Here is a 17,142-nt window from a genome sequence, read left to right as displayed (position 1 = left end):
TTCTCCCTTGGCCTCTCTCCCCCCCTTCCCTCTGTCTACTTTGACTGACATGCCCACCTGCATTGCTCGCTCTACATCTATCCCACCCATCTCCACCTCTTCTCCCCTACCTCTTAATGGTTCTGCTCTCTCCTCTCGGAAGTACATTTACTGATTACATTACAGGATTCTGAGCAGTGATTTTCCTTGGAAATGCATAATGTTGACATGAACTATAATTAACCCTTAAATGTGCTATAAGTGCTATGCAGGCGGGTAATGTGCTTAATGGTCAAAATATTAAAGAAAAGATTCTGACAGCAGAACTCTCTACTGATGACATCCTCTTCAAAGAGAGAAGAGAGAGTTAATATAGAGCAGGAGGTTGGGAAGGAGACAGGCGCTGCATCTCAAGTCTCCTCTCCTCCTCTTTTGTGTGGGTGAAGAAGGTTCTAGTCCCTGAGTGCCAGTGATCACATGTAGCCGCGCTGTTTATACCACAGGCATAGCCTACTCACGCACAATATACACACACTGTCCCAGCCTCCAGCACCATCCACGGGCATTGGATACCTCTGCCTGGGAGAACACACAGACATACCCACAGACAGAGGGGGTGTTTTCTTTTACAGTGGATTCCCAGCTCTCTCAGACAGAAGCAGAGCTGGAATGTAGACTGGTCAAAAACTCCAGGCTGTTAACTTCATTCCTGGGAGCTCAAGTATAAACCAATGAGTGGATCGATTTCATGGATTGAATAAATTGATAACTGAAATCAATCGACTCCTCAGTACAACAAATTATTGGGGGTACGACCGATTGATGGGCGAGTCCACCGTGGCTGACAGTCTGCATTGAACAGTCCACTGGTAAAATACTCAGCTGTCGCGCAGAGGAGCGGCGAAGAACAGTCAGTGAAGTCCAGAGACAGTCACTCGGACAAGGTAAGACGGTACTGGACCCACCTACGGACTAACTTACTGAAAGTAGGCATAGTTATAGACTCTGACTATTTCAGTTTATAGACAGGCATTTGATTTTTTTTCACTGCAGGACTGGCCGCTGTAGTCTATGCACGCAGTATTTCTGTGAATTTTTACATTGGAAGTGGAAATAAAGTGACGAGGGTCTATTTAATTGAACATCACACACCGCATAACTACGGTATGTGATTTGGAGTCATTGATTGATTGGCAGTAAAACGTTTATATTTTTTCCCGGTTAACGTCAGAGCGTTCTTCTGTTTGGTCACCGGCTATTTCAAGTTAAAATTAGCTTTCTGGTCTTAATTTAAGGTCCGGTTTGGGCATAAGTTTAGCAGTGTGGTTAAGGTTAAGCCATTTTAGAAATAGGCGGGTTTGGCCATAATTAAGTCTTTGTGGCTTTTGTAGGCCAGCTAGTGACGACCGCTATTTCAGACCCGTCAGTGGTTGAACTCTGACCGCACATGATAAAGACCGTAGAGGGATACCAGCGCAGTAGAGGGATATGTTCGTCTGATCTGCCGATGTTCTGCTGAAAATGATCACTGGTAGGAAACGTTTAATTTCGTCCCTCATCCAGTGTTTTTTATCCGCAGCGCCGGCTACTGCCAGTTTCCACGGCTGTCATAGGCTAATTAAAGCCTATTAAAGGCTGTGTTGCGCCTCTGCATTTGCCAATCGATAGGTTCGATTCACACACACAGAGAGAGAGAGTTGTTATTGTCTCTGGTGGAACTGCAACTGCTCGTGAAATTCGGCTCTAAAGCAAAGCTAGTGACCTGTGCCGTTTCTGTGTCTCGTTCTACGGTAGAGATTCACAGCGGTGTGGGCAGGTTATTTTGGCTACATGAAAAACCGAAACAGTAAAGCACCTAAATAACAACCATACATAGGCCTATAGTCTACCATATGTTGTAGTTTATTCAACGAAGCTTGCAAGGAATGTAGGTAAGAGACGTTCTACTACACTGACAGACTCATGGTCAGTGTCATTCAACAGCTATGCAGTTTCATGAGGCTATATATAGCATGTAACCCCACTCACTCTGCGTGCATGTGTGTGTATACCTGTTGTGCTTGAGTGTGTAGTGCCAGATGGAAGGAAATTCCTCACATGCACAAACTTTGAGCTTTTACTACACTGCCATGGCAACACAACCATACCACATTACTATAGTCACATGGCAAGTTCCACAAATATATCTAATCTGCAATGAGGAAAATACTTATATTCATTAGGATACTCCCCTATTTACTCACATAGGTGTGGGTGTCTCACCAGAAAGCCAGGTGTGAGAGGTTGTTGCCATGGGGAAGGACTACTATAAAACCCTGGGCATCCCTAACCCAGTAACCTTTCTCACACTCTTCTTCTACCTCCAGAGAGCCAGGTGTGAGAAGTCGTTGCCATGGGGAAGGACTACTATAAGATGCTGGGTATTCCTAACCCAGTAACCTTTCTCACACTCTTCTTCTACCTCCAGAGAGCCAGGTGTGAGAAGTCGTTGCCATGGGGAAGGACTACTATAAAACCCTGGGCATCCCTAACCCAGTAACCTTTCTCACACTCTTCTTCTACCTCCAGAGAGCCAGGTGTGAGAAGTCGTTGCCATGGGGAAGGACTACTATAAGATGCTGGGTATTCCTAAGGGTTCTAACGAGGAGGAGATCAAGAAGGCATATCGCCGCATGGCGCTGAAGTTCCACCCAGACAAGAACACAGACGCTAATGCAGAGGATAAGTTTAAAGAGATCGCTGAGGCCTATGAAGTTCTGAGTGACCCCAAGAAGAGGGTCATCTACGACCAGCTAGGAGAGGAGGGTAAGAGAGAGAGGCTCACTATTCTGAGTGTGGTCTGTGTGATTTCTAAGTGTCATGAAGTCTTCTATCTTTCTCTGTGTGTGTGTCATTGTGTGAGAGCGAGAACACTGAGCAGACTCTTTTCCTTATTTATCTGTCCCCCCTACCTCCCCCTTCTGCCTCTACTGTCTGACTGTTCTCTCCTGTCTGACCGCCTCTTTCTACAGTGTCTTTCCATCTCTCAGATAGGCCTGAATCCATGAGGTGGCAGAGATACGAATGACAATGAGGTGGTGTGTGTGTTAAGCTGCGGATAGTCTTATCAGTTTCTGTAGCAGCAAATCTTTTGCTAGACCACTGCCCCCCCCCCCCCCAATCCTATGGGAACTCTTGCCCACGTGGGTTCTCTCTGACTGCTGCTCATGGCTCCAGGGCCTCCGCTCCTCAAACTCCCTCCTAACTGTTGTAAAATTTAAAAAACTCTAAAATTCTACAGAGGAGGAATTAGGCTACATCTCCATATGGGTGGGTGTGTGGTGAGTGTGTACTCACAGCCCTGTCTCTCTCCCTCTGTCAGGTCTGAAGGCGGGGGGCAGTAGTGGTCAGTCTGGGGTTCCTGGTGGGTCATACCACTACACCTTCCATGGGGACCCCCACGCCACCTTCGCATCCTTCTTTGGCGGCTCCAACCCCTTCGACATGTTCTTCGGACCGCACCGCAACCACCATAACCGCTCCAACGGCTTCCACTCCAAGGCCCACAACCACCACAATGATCATGACATGGAAACCGACTTGGATGAGGATGACCCCTTCGCCTCTTTCACACACTTCGGCTTCCCCGGGGGGGTCAACGGCTTCCATGGCGGGGGCAGGAGGAGGGGAGTGAAGTCAGAACGTCTGGCGGGTTCCAGGAGGCAGCAGGACCTCCCGGTGATCCATGAGCTGAAGGTGTCTCTGGAGGAGATCTTCCATGGTTGCACCAAGCGGATGAAGATCACCAGGAGGAGGCTGAACCCCGATGGCAGGAGCAGCCGGACGGAGGATAAGATCCTGAACATCGTGATAAAAAGGGGATGGAAGGAGGGCACCAAGATCACCTTCCCTAAGGAGGGGGATGAGACACCAGAGAACATTCCAGCAGACATCGCCTTTGTGCTCAAAGACAAAGGACATGCCCACTTTAGGAGGGACAGCTCCAATATCATCTACACCTGCAATATCAGTCTGAAGGAGGTAGGATCTGTCTGTTGCTCTGTCTGCCTGTCACTGTCTTTCTTTCTTGATTTCTCACACAGCCTATTTCCACAAATACCTATACAGAAAACTGGCTGCCTGTGGCATTGCTTTGTCCAGGCTACAAAACACTTCTTTTTTTCTCTCTGCCTCTTTCACTCTCCCTCTATCCACAAATACCTGACAGAACACTCACGCAGAACTGGAGGCCTGTGGTATTACCCTGTTCAGACGATAGTATTTCTTTATTTTATTTTAAACACTCACTCTTTCTATCTACCTCTAGGTTTTCACAAGGGAAGTGTGTGTGAGTATTATTTTAGTAAGTGAGGATGTTCTAATAAAGTGCATCAGACATCACATCTCTCTCTCTTTCCTACTCACTCTCTCTGACTCAGAGCCTCAGGCACCTCTAACAGCAGTACACTGGTGTTCATGTTTCTAACACTAGTTTTTGGGCAGTCCCGGGAGATGTCTGTGTGCAGTTACACATCGGTACTGCACCTAAAAGGAACTGTTCCTCTGAATACACTACCTAGCTCATCACATCCCTCCAGTCTCTGTGGATTGAGTTGAGCCCTGGCTGGGCAGACTGAGTGCTGTGCAGAATGTATCTCTGGCACTGCAGTGTGAGTGAGCATGGAGGAATGTGTTATCCCTGTGTGACAGGGCCACTCACACTCTACTCTGTCCTGCCTCATATGTCTTCCTTTATGATAGCTTTTTTTTTAATGAGCACAACAGTCATTATAGTGCTAACTAAGTCATCTGCTGTTTAAACAGACAATAAAGCATTTATACACTTAGACAGCTCTTTCTCTTTTTTTCTCTTCCATACATGCACACACACCTACAGAGAGAGAGAGAGCAGGATTGTGTAGTTCAGGTGGTACTCTGACAGACAGTTTATTTAATTAAAGCTCTCCATGTGTGCTCAGCTGTGACCAGCCTGTGAAATGAAACACTCTTTTATAGTTCCAATATAGCTGCCATTCATCTGCTGCCTATATTAATGGGCTGGCTAATAACAGATCCTCGAATGGCGCTTGTTGTGTACATATTAGTTTCCACAAGGTGCTCAGATGGGCATGTTAACCAGTAGTCCTTACTTTCTGTCAAACAGTTATCTTAGTGTCACAAACTGCCATCAATATGTTTTAGTTATGAGAGTTAATGCATGCAGTAAAGAGGCAGTTCAGTTGGTGGAATGTGCAGTGTTAAATGACATAGGTGCTTTTTTCCGGAAATGCACAGGTTTAGTATGTTAACTTCGATCCAGGGAAGGAAATAGACCGGAGTGAGAGGGGAGGAAGGGGAGTTGTTGGAGGGAGAGCGTATTAGTGAACTGGGTCATCTGAATTAGTATCCAAAGCAAATACAGCTTCCATTTCTACTGCCAGGGAGCTTTGCTTCCATCCAGCAGCTATGGGAGGTATGATTATAGAATTCTGGCACTGGGCCTCTGTTAATTGGCTTCCTGGGTTTATACACTCTGTTAGCTGTGCTGGTTGGTTTTAAACTCTGTTAGCTGGCTGAGTTTTGGCCTTATGATAGCTTGGTTAGACCCTATGCTAGCTACGCTGGCTAGTTTCAGTCCCGATGTTCTACGTAGACTTTTGGTCTAAAAATAACAGGCCCAAAGTTATCACATCTATAGAAGACAGGAATGTCAATGGAGGAGGTGTTGCTGTATTCAGACCTCTTGACTTTTTCTACATTATGTTACATTACAGCCTTATTATAAAAATGATTCAACTTTCTTTTCTTTTTTTCCTCGTCAACACTCATACCTGTGTTAACGAGAGAATTACTGACATGATGTCAGCTGGTCCTTTTGTGGCAGGGCTGAAATGCAGTGGAAATGTTTTTAGGGGATTCAGTTCATTTGCATGGCAAAGAGGGACTTTGCAATTAATTTAAATTCATCTGATCACTCTTCATAACATTCTGGAGTATATGCAAATTGCCATCATGAAAACTGAGGCAGCAGACTTTGAAAATTAATATTTGTCATTCTCAACTTTTGGCCACAACTGTATAGGCTAGGCCTACTATATATATTTCTAAACTTTCCTAAAATTAACCATGTTACTTCTCTTTATAATAGGGCTCCTGAGTGGCACATTGGTGTAAGGCACTGCATGTCAGTACTAGAGGCGTCACTACAGACACCCTGGTTCGCACAATAGGCCCAGCGTCATCCGGGTTTGTCCCCACAGGAAGCAGTCATTGTAAATAAGAATTTGTTCTTAAAACTTCTTGTAACTAGGGGGCAGTATTTTCATTTTTGGAAAAATAACGTTCCCAGAGTAAACAGGAACTTGTCAGGACAAGATGCTAGAATATGCATATAATTGACAGCTTAGGATAGAAAACACTCTAAAGTTTCCAAAACTGTAAAAATATTGTCTGTGAGTATAACAGAACTGATATTGCAGGCGAAAGCCTGAGAGAAATCCAATCCAGAAGTGACTCATGTTTTGAAAGCTCTGCGTTCCGATGCGTCCCCATTGAGCAGTGAATGGGCTATCAACCAGATTCTTTTTTCTACGTATTCCCCAAGGTGTCTACAGCATTTTGACGTAGTTTCACGTAGTTTCATTTGAAAAACACCTTGAGGTTTGATTATAAACAACGTTTGCCATGTTTCTGTCGATATTATGGAGCTAATTTGGAATATTTTTCGCGTTTTCGCGACCGCAATTTTGGCTGAGAAAAACGGAGCTATTTCGCCTACAAAAATAAATAATATTTTGGGAAAAAAGGAACATTTGCTATCTAACTGGGAGTCTCGTGAGTGAAAACATCCGAAGCTCATCAAAGGTAAACGATTTAATTTGATTGTTTTTCTGATTTTCGTGACCAAGTTGCCTACTACTAGCTGAACATAATGCTATGCTAGGCTATCGATAAACTTACACAAATGCTTGTCTTGCTTTGGCTGTAAAGCATCTTTTTTAAATCTGAGATGACAGGGTGATTAACAAAAGGCTAAGCTGTGTTTCAATATATTTCACTTGTGATTTCATGAATAGGAATATTTTCTAGTAATATTTATGTGTAGTTGCGTTATGCTAATTCGTTTCAGATGATGACAACGATCCCGGACACGGGATGGGTAGTTACAACAGTTGACTGACTTGCCTCGTTAAATATTTTTTTAAATCAGGAGTATAGCTCACCAGGCTGGCATGAAAATGAACCATGGGAAAAATGTCCTCCATTCGCTATTTAAGTGCATAGATTACATGTATTTCTTCCCCCTGTTGAGACAGGTGCATGATAATGGTCCATTCTAATTCAAATTTCACACGTATTATTTAGTATATGTAAAGACGAGATTAAATCAAGACTAGTCTGATGGGTGACAATAGTAGCCTATCACTTGTGATTGATGCCCAGCTTGTGTGCAGTAAGGCAAGAAACAAAAAATGCCTTTTTGAAATCATAATTGCACACCTCATGTAGCCTAGCCCATAGGCCTATATGTTTTGATAATGGTTGTCACAACTAAAGTGGCCAAGTAACTTCTTAAAATTAAGCACATTAATCAGCTTTACAAAGGGTGTAGAGTAACTGGCATACATACACAGCACGTGAGTTTCAAGTTTGGGGAAGATCATTTTCACTATAAAAATGCACCTTTATAATAAAAGCATTACATGCATAATCGCATTTACGGTCACATTTGAGAATGGTGTTTTCCCGCTAATGGAACATTAGTGCTTATAGCCTACTTCCGTGTGCGTATTGCTGAAGAAATAGCCTAATAGTTATTTTAAGCTAAAAGTTCTGATCTGTGCTTATGAGGCTCCGCTATACAATCTGGTTTCCGAGCTGGTCATGGGTGCACCTCAGCCATGCTCGCTCAAGGTCCTAAATGATATCATAACCGCCATAAATAAGAGACAATACTGTGCAGCTGTATTCATCGATCTGGCCAGGGCTTTCGACTCTGTCAATCACCACATTCTTATCGGCAGACTCAACAGCCTTGGTGTCTCAAATGACTGCCTCGCCTGGTTCACCAACTACTTCTCAGACAGTGTCAAATCGGAGGGCCTGTTCTCTGGACCTCTGGCAGTCTCTATGGGGGTGCCACAGGGTTCAATTCTCGAGCCGACTCTCTTCTCTGTATACATCAATGATGTCGCTCTTGCTGGTGATTCTCTGATCCACCTCTACGCAGATGACACGATTCTGTATACTTCTGGCACTTCTTTGGACACTGTGTTAACTAACCTCCAGACGAGCTTCAATGCCATACAACTCTCCTTCCGTGGCCTCCAACTGCTCTTAAATGCAAGTAAAACTAAATGCCTGCTCTTCAACCGATCGCTGCCCACACTTATCCTGACTTCGGCAATGTCATTTACAAAATTGCCTCCAACACTTTACTCAGCAAATTGGATGTAGTCTATCACAGTGCCACCCATTTTGTCACCAAAGCCCCATATACTACCCACCACTGCGACCTGTATGCTTTCGTTGGCTGGCCCTCGCTTCATATTCGTCACCAAACCTACTGGCTCCAGGTGACCGATAAGTCTTTGCTAAGTAAAGCCCCGCCTTATCTCAGCTCACTGGTCACAAGATTAATTGTGTGTCGTCTGCATAGCAATGATAAGAGAGACCATGTGAGGTTATGACAGAGCCAAGTGACTTGGTGTATAGCGAGAATAGGAGAGGGCCTAGAACAGAGCCCTGGGGGACACCAGTGGTGAGAGCACGTGGTGAGGAGACGGATTCTCGCCACGCCACCTGGTAGGAGCGACCTGTCAGGTAGGACGCAATCCAAGCGTGGGCCGCGCCGGAGATGCCCAACTTGGAGAGGGTGGAGAGGAGGATCTGATGGTTCACAGTATCGAAGGCAGCCGATAGGTCTAGAAGGATGAGAGCAGAGGAGAGAGAGTTAGCTTTAGCAGTGCGGAGGGCCTCCGTGATACAGAGAAGAGCAGTCTCAGTTGAATGACTAGTCTTGAAACCTGACTGATTTGGATCAAGAAGGTCATTCTGAGAGAGATAGCGGGAGAGCTGGCCAAGGACGGCACGTTCAAGAGTTTTGGAGAGAAAAGAAAGAAGGGATACTGGTCTGTAGTTGTTGACATCGGAGGGATCGAGTGTAGGTTTTTTCAGAAGGGGTCACCATAGCAGCACCCACTCGTAGCATGTGCTCCAGCAGGTTTTTTTCACTGGTCACCCCCAAAGCCAATTCCTCCTTTGGCCGCCTTTCCTTCCAGTTGTCTGCTGCCAAAAACTGGAACGAACTTCAAAAATCACTGAAGCTGGAGACTCATATCTCCCTCATTAACTTTAAGCACCAGCTGTCAGAGCAACTCACAGATCACTGCACCTGTACATTTCCCATCTGTAAATAGCCCATCCAACTACATCATCCCCATACTGTTATTCATTTTGCTCCTTTGCACCCCAGTATCTCCACTTGAACATATATCACTCCAGTGTTTAATTGCTATATTGTAATTATTTTGCCACTATGGCCTATTTATTGCCTTACCTCCTTTATCCTACCTCATTTGCACACACTGTATATAGACTTGTTCTATTGTATTATTGACTGTGTTTGTTTATTCCATGTGTAAATCTTTGTTGTTTGTGTCTCACTGTTTTGCTTTATCTTGGCCAGGTCGCAGTTGTAAATAAGAACTTGTTCTCAACTAGCCTACCTGATTAAATAAAGGTGAAATAAAATAAAAATATCAGGTTTCTTTAGACCTGTCTAAAATAAATAATGGATTTATTGTGTTGGTGTAGGCTATATTATATGGATTTGAGACTTTTTCAAAAGTAGCTGTTCCAGAGATCTGCATTTGGCTTGTATGCTTTGCGTGGAAGCCAGCAGACGCTAAATGTGTTCGTTACCAAGCGTCTCTTCACGGGCCCCAAGTCCAGAACAGACTCTGGGAAACGCACAGTATTACATAGATAGAGCCATGACTACATGAACTCTCTTCCACATCAAGTACCATAATTCAAGTGAGCTGAGCAGTAAAATCAGGTTTTTAAAAAACTGATGAAACATCACAATGTTGACTGTGAAGAGAGACACACATGCACTCCACCCAGCCCTCAGTGTCTGCTCTGGAGTGTGAAGTCACATGCCCTGCTGGTCCGGTATCCGCCAAAAGCCCCGGTGTGCCCTAGAAAGCCTATGCAAATTATGATAGCCCAAATTTTGGGGGATGCCTGTTTTGGGTTCTAAAATATGTTTTATTATGATCAAGTTTGATACCCACATTTAATTATTTTAAAGTTTGTTACAAATTGAGAATGAATAAAATAGTGATCCATTCTGACTACTACATTTGTCTTCACACAGGACCATGTGCTGATAATAACTAGGGCTGGCAGGCTACGAGGAGGCTCTCTTAGGATGAAAATGACTTCATTAACCATGATCCTTTGGCCACTTTCACAATTATCCCTAGTGATTTTATTTGGTGCCATTCAGCCCCATTCAGCAATATGGCACCCTTCAAAATGAAATACTTCCGTCTTTTTGCGCCATCGGGAGTTTTCCATAGGAATACATGGATGACATCAGCGCTATCACAATCTACTGTTTTTTCCATTTATGTTTTGTGGTTTTACTTTAGCACGTATAACTCGTTAGCATGTAGGGCGCACCGATTGGTGTCAACTCGTTAGTCAGTATGTGTTACACATGTGCTGGTTGCCATCTCGTCAGTGGGAAGGTGTTTCACTGGTGCTGGCCCAGTGCTCCAGTTGTCTTGATAGATGCAGAGGGTTAACACCATAAATTGGCGCTCCCTATTTTGATTTCTAGACAAACCGTCCTTTCCCTGATTTTGTTTTGCTTCCAGGCTTTAAGTTTGGTGTGTTTATTTTGTTTGCCTTTTAGTGGGCGCTCAAGGTGCTTGTATTTTAGGTCCCAGTTGTTGTTGCTATGCAACTTTCAGTGGACACCCCCATGAGTGTCTTTTAGAACCTCTTCTAAAACCCCACCTGCTAAACTGCTAGCCATCAAGCTAACGAAGTTTGTCCCAGATGAGTTTTGCAATGGAGCCCTCCCTCTGTGTTGAAGTAAATTAATGGTTACAGCGCTGTGGGAGCTGTATCTACTGCACTTTGTTTTGGGACAATCTGGATCACCCAGAGTTCCAATGTAGCAATTGTTTGCTTGCCGAGGATTATAGGCTTGAAATGGCTTTCTTGACCATGCAGGTTGCCAGCCTACGTAAGAAGCCGAGTTGAATGTTTACCTTTTCTCCGCCGGTGGCTGGACGTGCTTGTTGGATGCATCTTCGCCTTATCGTTTATCGTTATCCGACTGGCTGGTGTTCGCCAGCGGAGCCATTTCTTGCCTCTTCTCCCCCATCTGATAGCGGAGTCAAAGGAGGACAGCAAGAGGTGGCAATCAACGATGGATGGTCGCATGACACGTGCAGTGGAAGCCAAAGACAGCAGTTTCCCGCAAAGCAGGCTGTACTCCCAAAGAGAGGACCGGAGTGGATACAAACAACAAATAGTTTCGCCGCCCTGGACATTAACTTTCCATCCCTGCTCTGAATCGAGCCCGGCTTCTCCATATGTCAGAGGCCTGCACTGGGAGCTACGGGCTCAAGTTATCCTGCCTCTCGCCCATCCTTAAAGGGTTCTCTGACTCCTGTGAAGTGTGAGAGTGGGCAGATTTCCTTGTCCTTCTCACCAGCCGTGATTTTGAGCAGATCCATGGTAAGAAATGTGACAGTTTCTGGTGCAAAAACAATGTCCTATCCCGGAGCTTGAGTAAATTACATGACTAAACTGCTTCTAAATGTACTACTTCAGGACATGGAAATATCCATGCTATCATAGTCCATGTACATTTGAATGACACTATGAAGGGCAGCTCTGAACAGTTGAAACTGTTGAAACTGATTTTAAAGAGCTGATTGACTCTGCTAGACACTAATAAAAGACCCATCGTATATGGCTCTCTGAATCGTGGCATTGGACGCTTTAGCAGGATGCTTTCTCTTCACAACTGGCTATGTGATTATTGCAGCTCAATGGGTGTAACTTTTGTTGACAAATGTAATACCCTTTGGAAACAAAACACGTTATATAAGGAGGATGGGATCCACCCAAATCATTTGGGTTCCGGGATCCTTTCACAGCATTAAGGCTGCGTTGAGACAATGACTTATCAGAAGGCCTAGCTCAGTTAAACCCTACCGTTGAGTTGTCATAATGCTTCAGCAAATGTACATTATACCAGGGGCTTTGCTAGGCAATGTAAGTAACCTAATTTATGTCCCTCCAACTGCAGCTATTGTATGCAGTTATCATGTGCCTACAGTATGAACCAGATTTTTTTTTTAAGTAAAAGTATTTGGTTTTAAATAGATTTAAGTATCAAAAGTAAAAGTATGAATCATTTAAAATTCCTTATATTAAGCAAACCAGATGGCACTATTTAATTGTTGTTTTAAGTGTATGGATAGCCAGGGGCACACCAACACTGACATCATTTACAAACAAGCTTTTGTCTTTAGTGAGTATGCCAGATCAGCGGAATTAGGGATGACCAGGCATGTTCTCTTGATAAGTGAGAAAATGGTCAAATTCACAGTCTTGCTAAGCGTTTTAAAATGTAACGAGTACTTTTGGGTGTCAGAGAAAATGTTTTGAGTAAAAAGTACATTTTCTTTTGGAATGTAGTGAAGTAAAAGTTGTCAAAAATATAAATGGTAAAATAAATTACAGATACCCCAAAAAACTACATAAGTAGTACTTTCAAGTATTTTTACTTAAGTACTTTACACCACTGCTTCTCCATATGACTGTTCTGTATCTTTGTTACAGGAGCCAGTGGCCTTTCCCTGTAACTGCAGGGTTCAAGCCCTGCTCTCTCTCCGGCTGTTCTCTCTAAATCAGGACAGTTTGACATTCGGTGTCAGTGTGGAGAACAGGAAGGAAACACACGACACCCCATCCACACTTAGCAGGCTATCGCTAACTCTAGCTGCAGAGCTTTAAGAGGAACTTGACTTCTGATATTACAGAGAGATATGCTCTATGCATTGGCTTAGACAACATATGCATGTGATAACGCTTAGTGATGCCTTATATTGGGGGGTGGGGGCAGGTTGAGGTTGTGGGGGATGGTAAACACCGAATGGGGCAGCTGTGAAATGGGACTGACACCTGATTGGCCAACTTGTAAGTACTAAACTGGAACACACAATGAAATAGTATCATGTTATTGAATTGGGATTGAAATTGTAGGCCTACTGCACTTAATCAGAGTTCGTACTTAGGAGTGGACTACATTATTTTGGTGCTCCCTTGTCTGAGCTGAGGCTTATATAATTAAACTGGCCTTGGGTTAGCTGTCTGTGTGCCTCCAGCATCATGGCAACCTGTCTAGGTTAGGGTTGGAGTTAGTATGGTGTGCTGCCTGCTCTGGGTAGCAGTTGCTGATCTAGGATCAGTTTAATGTTACTCTTACTCAAATTTAAGCTTGACAATTAGGGTGCAAAACGTACCTTATATCAGTGGCTATGGGACACTTCATCCTACTACTTTGGGTGCTCAGGTTTCATTCCTCAAACCCATTCTAATTCTCATTGCTCTCCCTGCATTCAATAGGCACTGTGATAAGGAGAAGAGACTGTGTCCCAGCCCCTCTGACAAACCATCCAACTATTTATGACCTCAGCTGATTCCTGTCTTCATTAGCTCTCAAAATGAGACCACTCTCTAAAATTAGCCTCCTGTGCACTCTATAACCTACCAACCCTATACAGGAACCACACACCTGGAAAGACTGGGAAACTTGTTTTAGTGTCAGAGAGGGAGTGATCCATTGTAGCTGATGTCATTCTGTTTCACTCTGAGTGCCTCGGTGCCAAATCATGCTATCTAATGTTTTCCAGCTGAACCTGTGTTCTAGACTGCTGAACTAGAACATATACTAGTGTTCTACGTCCATAGCTCCTGAAACACGTTATCACCTATCCTTAATCACTGAATTAACTAACAACCGATTACTTTGTTTTTCATATCATCAGGTTTGAATAGAACATATGTACAACACCTTGATTTCCCAGAGGAACGGATTGAAGAACACTGTTGTAACGAACCAGTCATATAGTGAACATGTTTGAGTCGTATGATACAATAGTAAACCCTCTCATATCCCCCTCCCCCAGGCGCTGTGTGGCTGTACGGTGAACATTCCCACCCTAGATAACCGTGTCATCCCGCTACCCTGCCATGATGTCATAAAGCCAGGGACGGTAAAGAGGCTGAGGGGGGAGGGCCTGCCCCTCCCTAAGAGCCCCACCCAGCGTGGCGACCTCATAGTGGAGTTCACGGTTCGCTTCCCAGACAGGATCCCTCCCCAGTCCAGAGAGATCATCAGACAACACCTGCCCCAGTCTTAGGACAACACCTCGCCCACAGACAATTATATTTTGAAGGGAAAGTTTGATTTATTTTCTAGGAATGACTGAAGTGCCAAGAGGAACTGCAGTGTAAGGTTGTTTTTATTAATTTTTTAATCTTTCTGCCCAAACACACTCACACGGACATGGCGGAGTGATACGGAGGAATGGCTCGGCTCAGCGCAGCTTTGGCTTTTACCAGAACTTTTCTCCCCCCTACAGATTTATCAAGGGTTTTATACATCCCCCTGCCTTTCCTCCTCTTCTTATGGATGGGATGACAGGAACACTTTATTTGAAAGAGAGAAGATTGTCTAGGATTTTCCAGAGGAAAGTTGAAAGTGGATTATTTTGTTTATCTACACCCAACCAGCAGCTTTAGTCTGTGCTCCCCTATTTTACCCCAATAATCTGTTTCAAATGTTTAATAAAGCATCATGTGTGAACTGTGTAGGTTATCTGCTGGACAAGGCCACTGCTACTACCCCCACCTCCTCCCAGTGCCTAACCATTAACATAGTTTGGCAAGCATGTCTTCAGATTTGGATTTGCTTGTTATAATTGCTTGTTGGTTTTAACATGGTGTACAGTTTGTATCTATGTCTGGTCCAGACCATCTGACTGGCTGAGACCCCCAGCAGCCCAGCTGTGTGTAATCCCCTATGGGTCATCATATTGGTACCTCAGGACGTTCATCTATAGGTGCTTTGCTCCCTGTGGTGTCTGTCTGAGGGAATGACTGAGTCTTTAATAACTGCCTTTAAGCTCTCCACGACTCACCGAGGGACTGCTAAGTGCCTTAACCTGAAGACACACACACGGCTCCCCCATTCCTACAGAAACCCTATGGACCTGTCAAGTACCAGGATTCATACTCAATGTGAATAACTATTGTAATGGCTGCTGGTGTCCACAGGATGAACAGAGAGAATATTATCATTTCTATGAACCTTTAATAGGTTTTGTGGATGTCTGTGGGTCGTATACTGGGAGTGGCACTGTATGCAGTGCTTAATAAGGTCATGGGGTGAAATACATTCTGGTTTATATTTCGGAGTAGAAATGCCGCAATATTTTAAAGGTGAAATGAGGTGCTGCTACTCAGTACCAGTGTGTTTCAGCGCTGCGCTGAAGGACCTATCAGTCTGGCACGTAACATGATACATCTATTCAGGACTATCAAATGGAGACCCCGTCCACTTTTTGCCAGCTGTGATATGTGGACATTGAAGGAATCTGTCAGGACAGGTTGATACTGTAGTGGTTGTTCACTGCCTATAGGTAATGCCAAAAGATACAGAATGGCAAACATCTGAGGAATTCCATCTTGATCTAATAATGCCTGTCAATCAGAGAAGCTGCAGGGTCTCTGGGCTAAAGTAGGAAGTGAGCATTGGCATGGTGCTGTGAATGTGGTTTTTCCACAACTTCTGTACTTTTGACAAAGTTTCATGTAAATTGAATGCTATGATGACAACCAATAAACCAAATACTGAGCAGTGTATTGGCCCTGTGTGTTTATGTGAAGTTATTTGTAGCCTAACCCCACTCTTCTGCTTTCACCTATCTATCCATCCCTCCTGGCTCTGGTTACTTCAAGGACTGAAGGGAGGGATGACCAAATGCTTTCTTTATTTGTCCAATAATCTCACAGACTAGATATGCATACATCGGATCAGTAGCAAATACATTTTCACGCTAATATTGAATTCTGGATCATTTAGTATGGTTTGTATATACAGTTGAAGTCGAAAGTTTACATACTCAGGTTGGAGTCATTAACTCGTTTTTCAACCACAAACTATAGTTTTGGCAAGTCGGTGAGGACATCTACTTTGTGCATGACAAGTTATTTTTCCAACAATTGTTTACAGATTATTTCACTTAATTCACTGTATCACAATTCCAGTGGGTCAGAAGTTTACATACACTAAGCCTTTAAACAGCTTGGACAATTCTAGAAGCTTCTGATAGGCTAATTGACATCATTTGAGTCAATTGGAGGTGTTCCTGTGGATGTATTTCAAGGCCTACCTTCAAACTCAGTGTCTCTTTGCTTGACATCATGGGAAAATAAATCAGCCAAGACCTCCAAAAAAATTGTAGACCTCCACAAGTCTGGTTCATCCTTGGGAGCAATTTCTGAATGCCTGAAGGTACCACGTTCATCTTTATAAAGACCATGGGACCACGCAACCGCCATACCGCTCAGGAAGGAGACGCGTTCTGTCTCCTAGAGATGAACGTACTTTGGCGCGAAAAGTGCAAATCAATCCCAAAACAGCAAAGGACCTTGTGAAGATGCTGGAGGAAACGGGTACAAAAGTATTTAGATCCACAGTAAAAACGAGTCCTATATCGCTCAGCAAGGAAGAAGCCACTGCTCCAAAAACGCCATAAAAAAGCCAGACTACGGTTTGCAACTGCACAGGGCGACAAATATCGTACTTTTGTACCTCTGGTCTGATGAAACAAAAATAGAACTGTTTGGCCATAATGACCATCGTTATGTTTGGAGGAAAAGGGGGAAGGCTTGCAAGCAGAACACCATCCCAACCGTGAAGCACGGGGGTGGCAGCATCATGTTGTGGGGGGTGCTTTGCTACAGGAGGGACTGGTGCACTTCACAAAATAGATGGCTTCATGAGGTATGAAAATTATGTGAATATATTGAAGCAACATCTCAAGACATCAGTCAGGATGTTAAAGCTTGGTCGTAAATGGGTCTTCC

General features: G+C 44.0%; 1 protein-coding gene across 3 annotated transcripts; it reads left to right on the top strand.

The window, feature by feature from the left end:
• The first annotated feature begins 509 nt into the window (after positions 1–509).
• Positions 510–15,913, top strand: LOC115140151 (dnaJ homolog subfamily B member 5-like). 3 transcript variants are annotated; one of them, XM_065026703.1, is made up of 4 exons: positions 1,140–1,510; positions 2,346–2,784; positions 3,341–3,999; positions 4,286–4,807. In XM_065026703.1, exons 2-4 carry the CDS (start codon positions 2,574–2,576, stop codon positions 4,442–4,444), a joined length of 1,029 nt encoding a protein of 342 aa, XP_064882775.1. In that variant the 5' UTR covers positions 1,140–1,510; positions 2,346–2,573; the 3' UTR covers positions 4,445–4,807. The 3 variants fall into 3 exon arrangements, with proteins under 3 accessions (XP_029534163.2, XP_064882775.1, XP_064882774.1); XM_065026702.1 differs by lacking the exon at positions 4,286–4,807 and adding an exon at positions 14,178–15,913 and having other exon boundaries at positions 1,146–1,510; XM_029678303.2 differs by lacking the exon at positions 1,140–1,510 and adding an exon at positions 510–923 and having other exon boundaries at positions 3,341–4,415.
• Positions 15,914–17,142: the final 1,229 nt, after the last annotated feature.

The sequence above is a fragment of the Oncorhynchus nerka genome, linkage group LG13 (assembly GCF_034236695.1).
Source record: "Oncorhynchus nerka isolate Pitt River linkage group LG13, Oner_Uvic_2.0, whole genome shotgun sequence".
Taxonomy (NCBI): Eukaryota; Metazoa; Chordata; class Actinopteri; order Salmoniformes; family Salmonidae; genus Oncorhynchus; species Oncorhynchus nerka.
The sequence above is the reverse complement of the archived record's forward strand: the minus strand, read 5'-3'. Positions and strand labels throughout refer to the sequence as shown.

Bases quoted from the DNA above. Each gene is read 5' to 3' on its own strand.
- LOC115140151 (XM_029678303.2), top strand. From the start codon at position 2,574: ATGGGGAAGGACTACTATAAGATGCTGGGTATTCCTAAGGGTTCTAAC. The intron at 2,785-3,340 runs GTAAGAGAGAGA...TCCCTCTGTCAG, and splicing joins CGACCAGCTAGGAGAGGAGG to GTCTGAAGGCGGGGGGCAGT.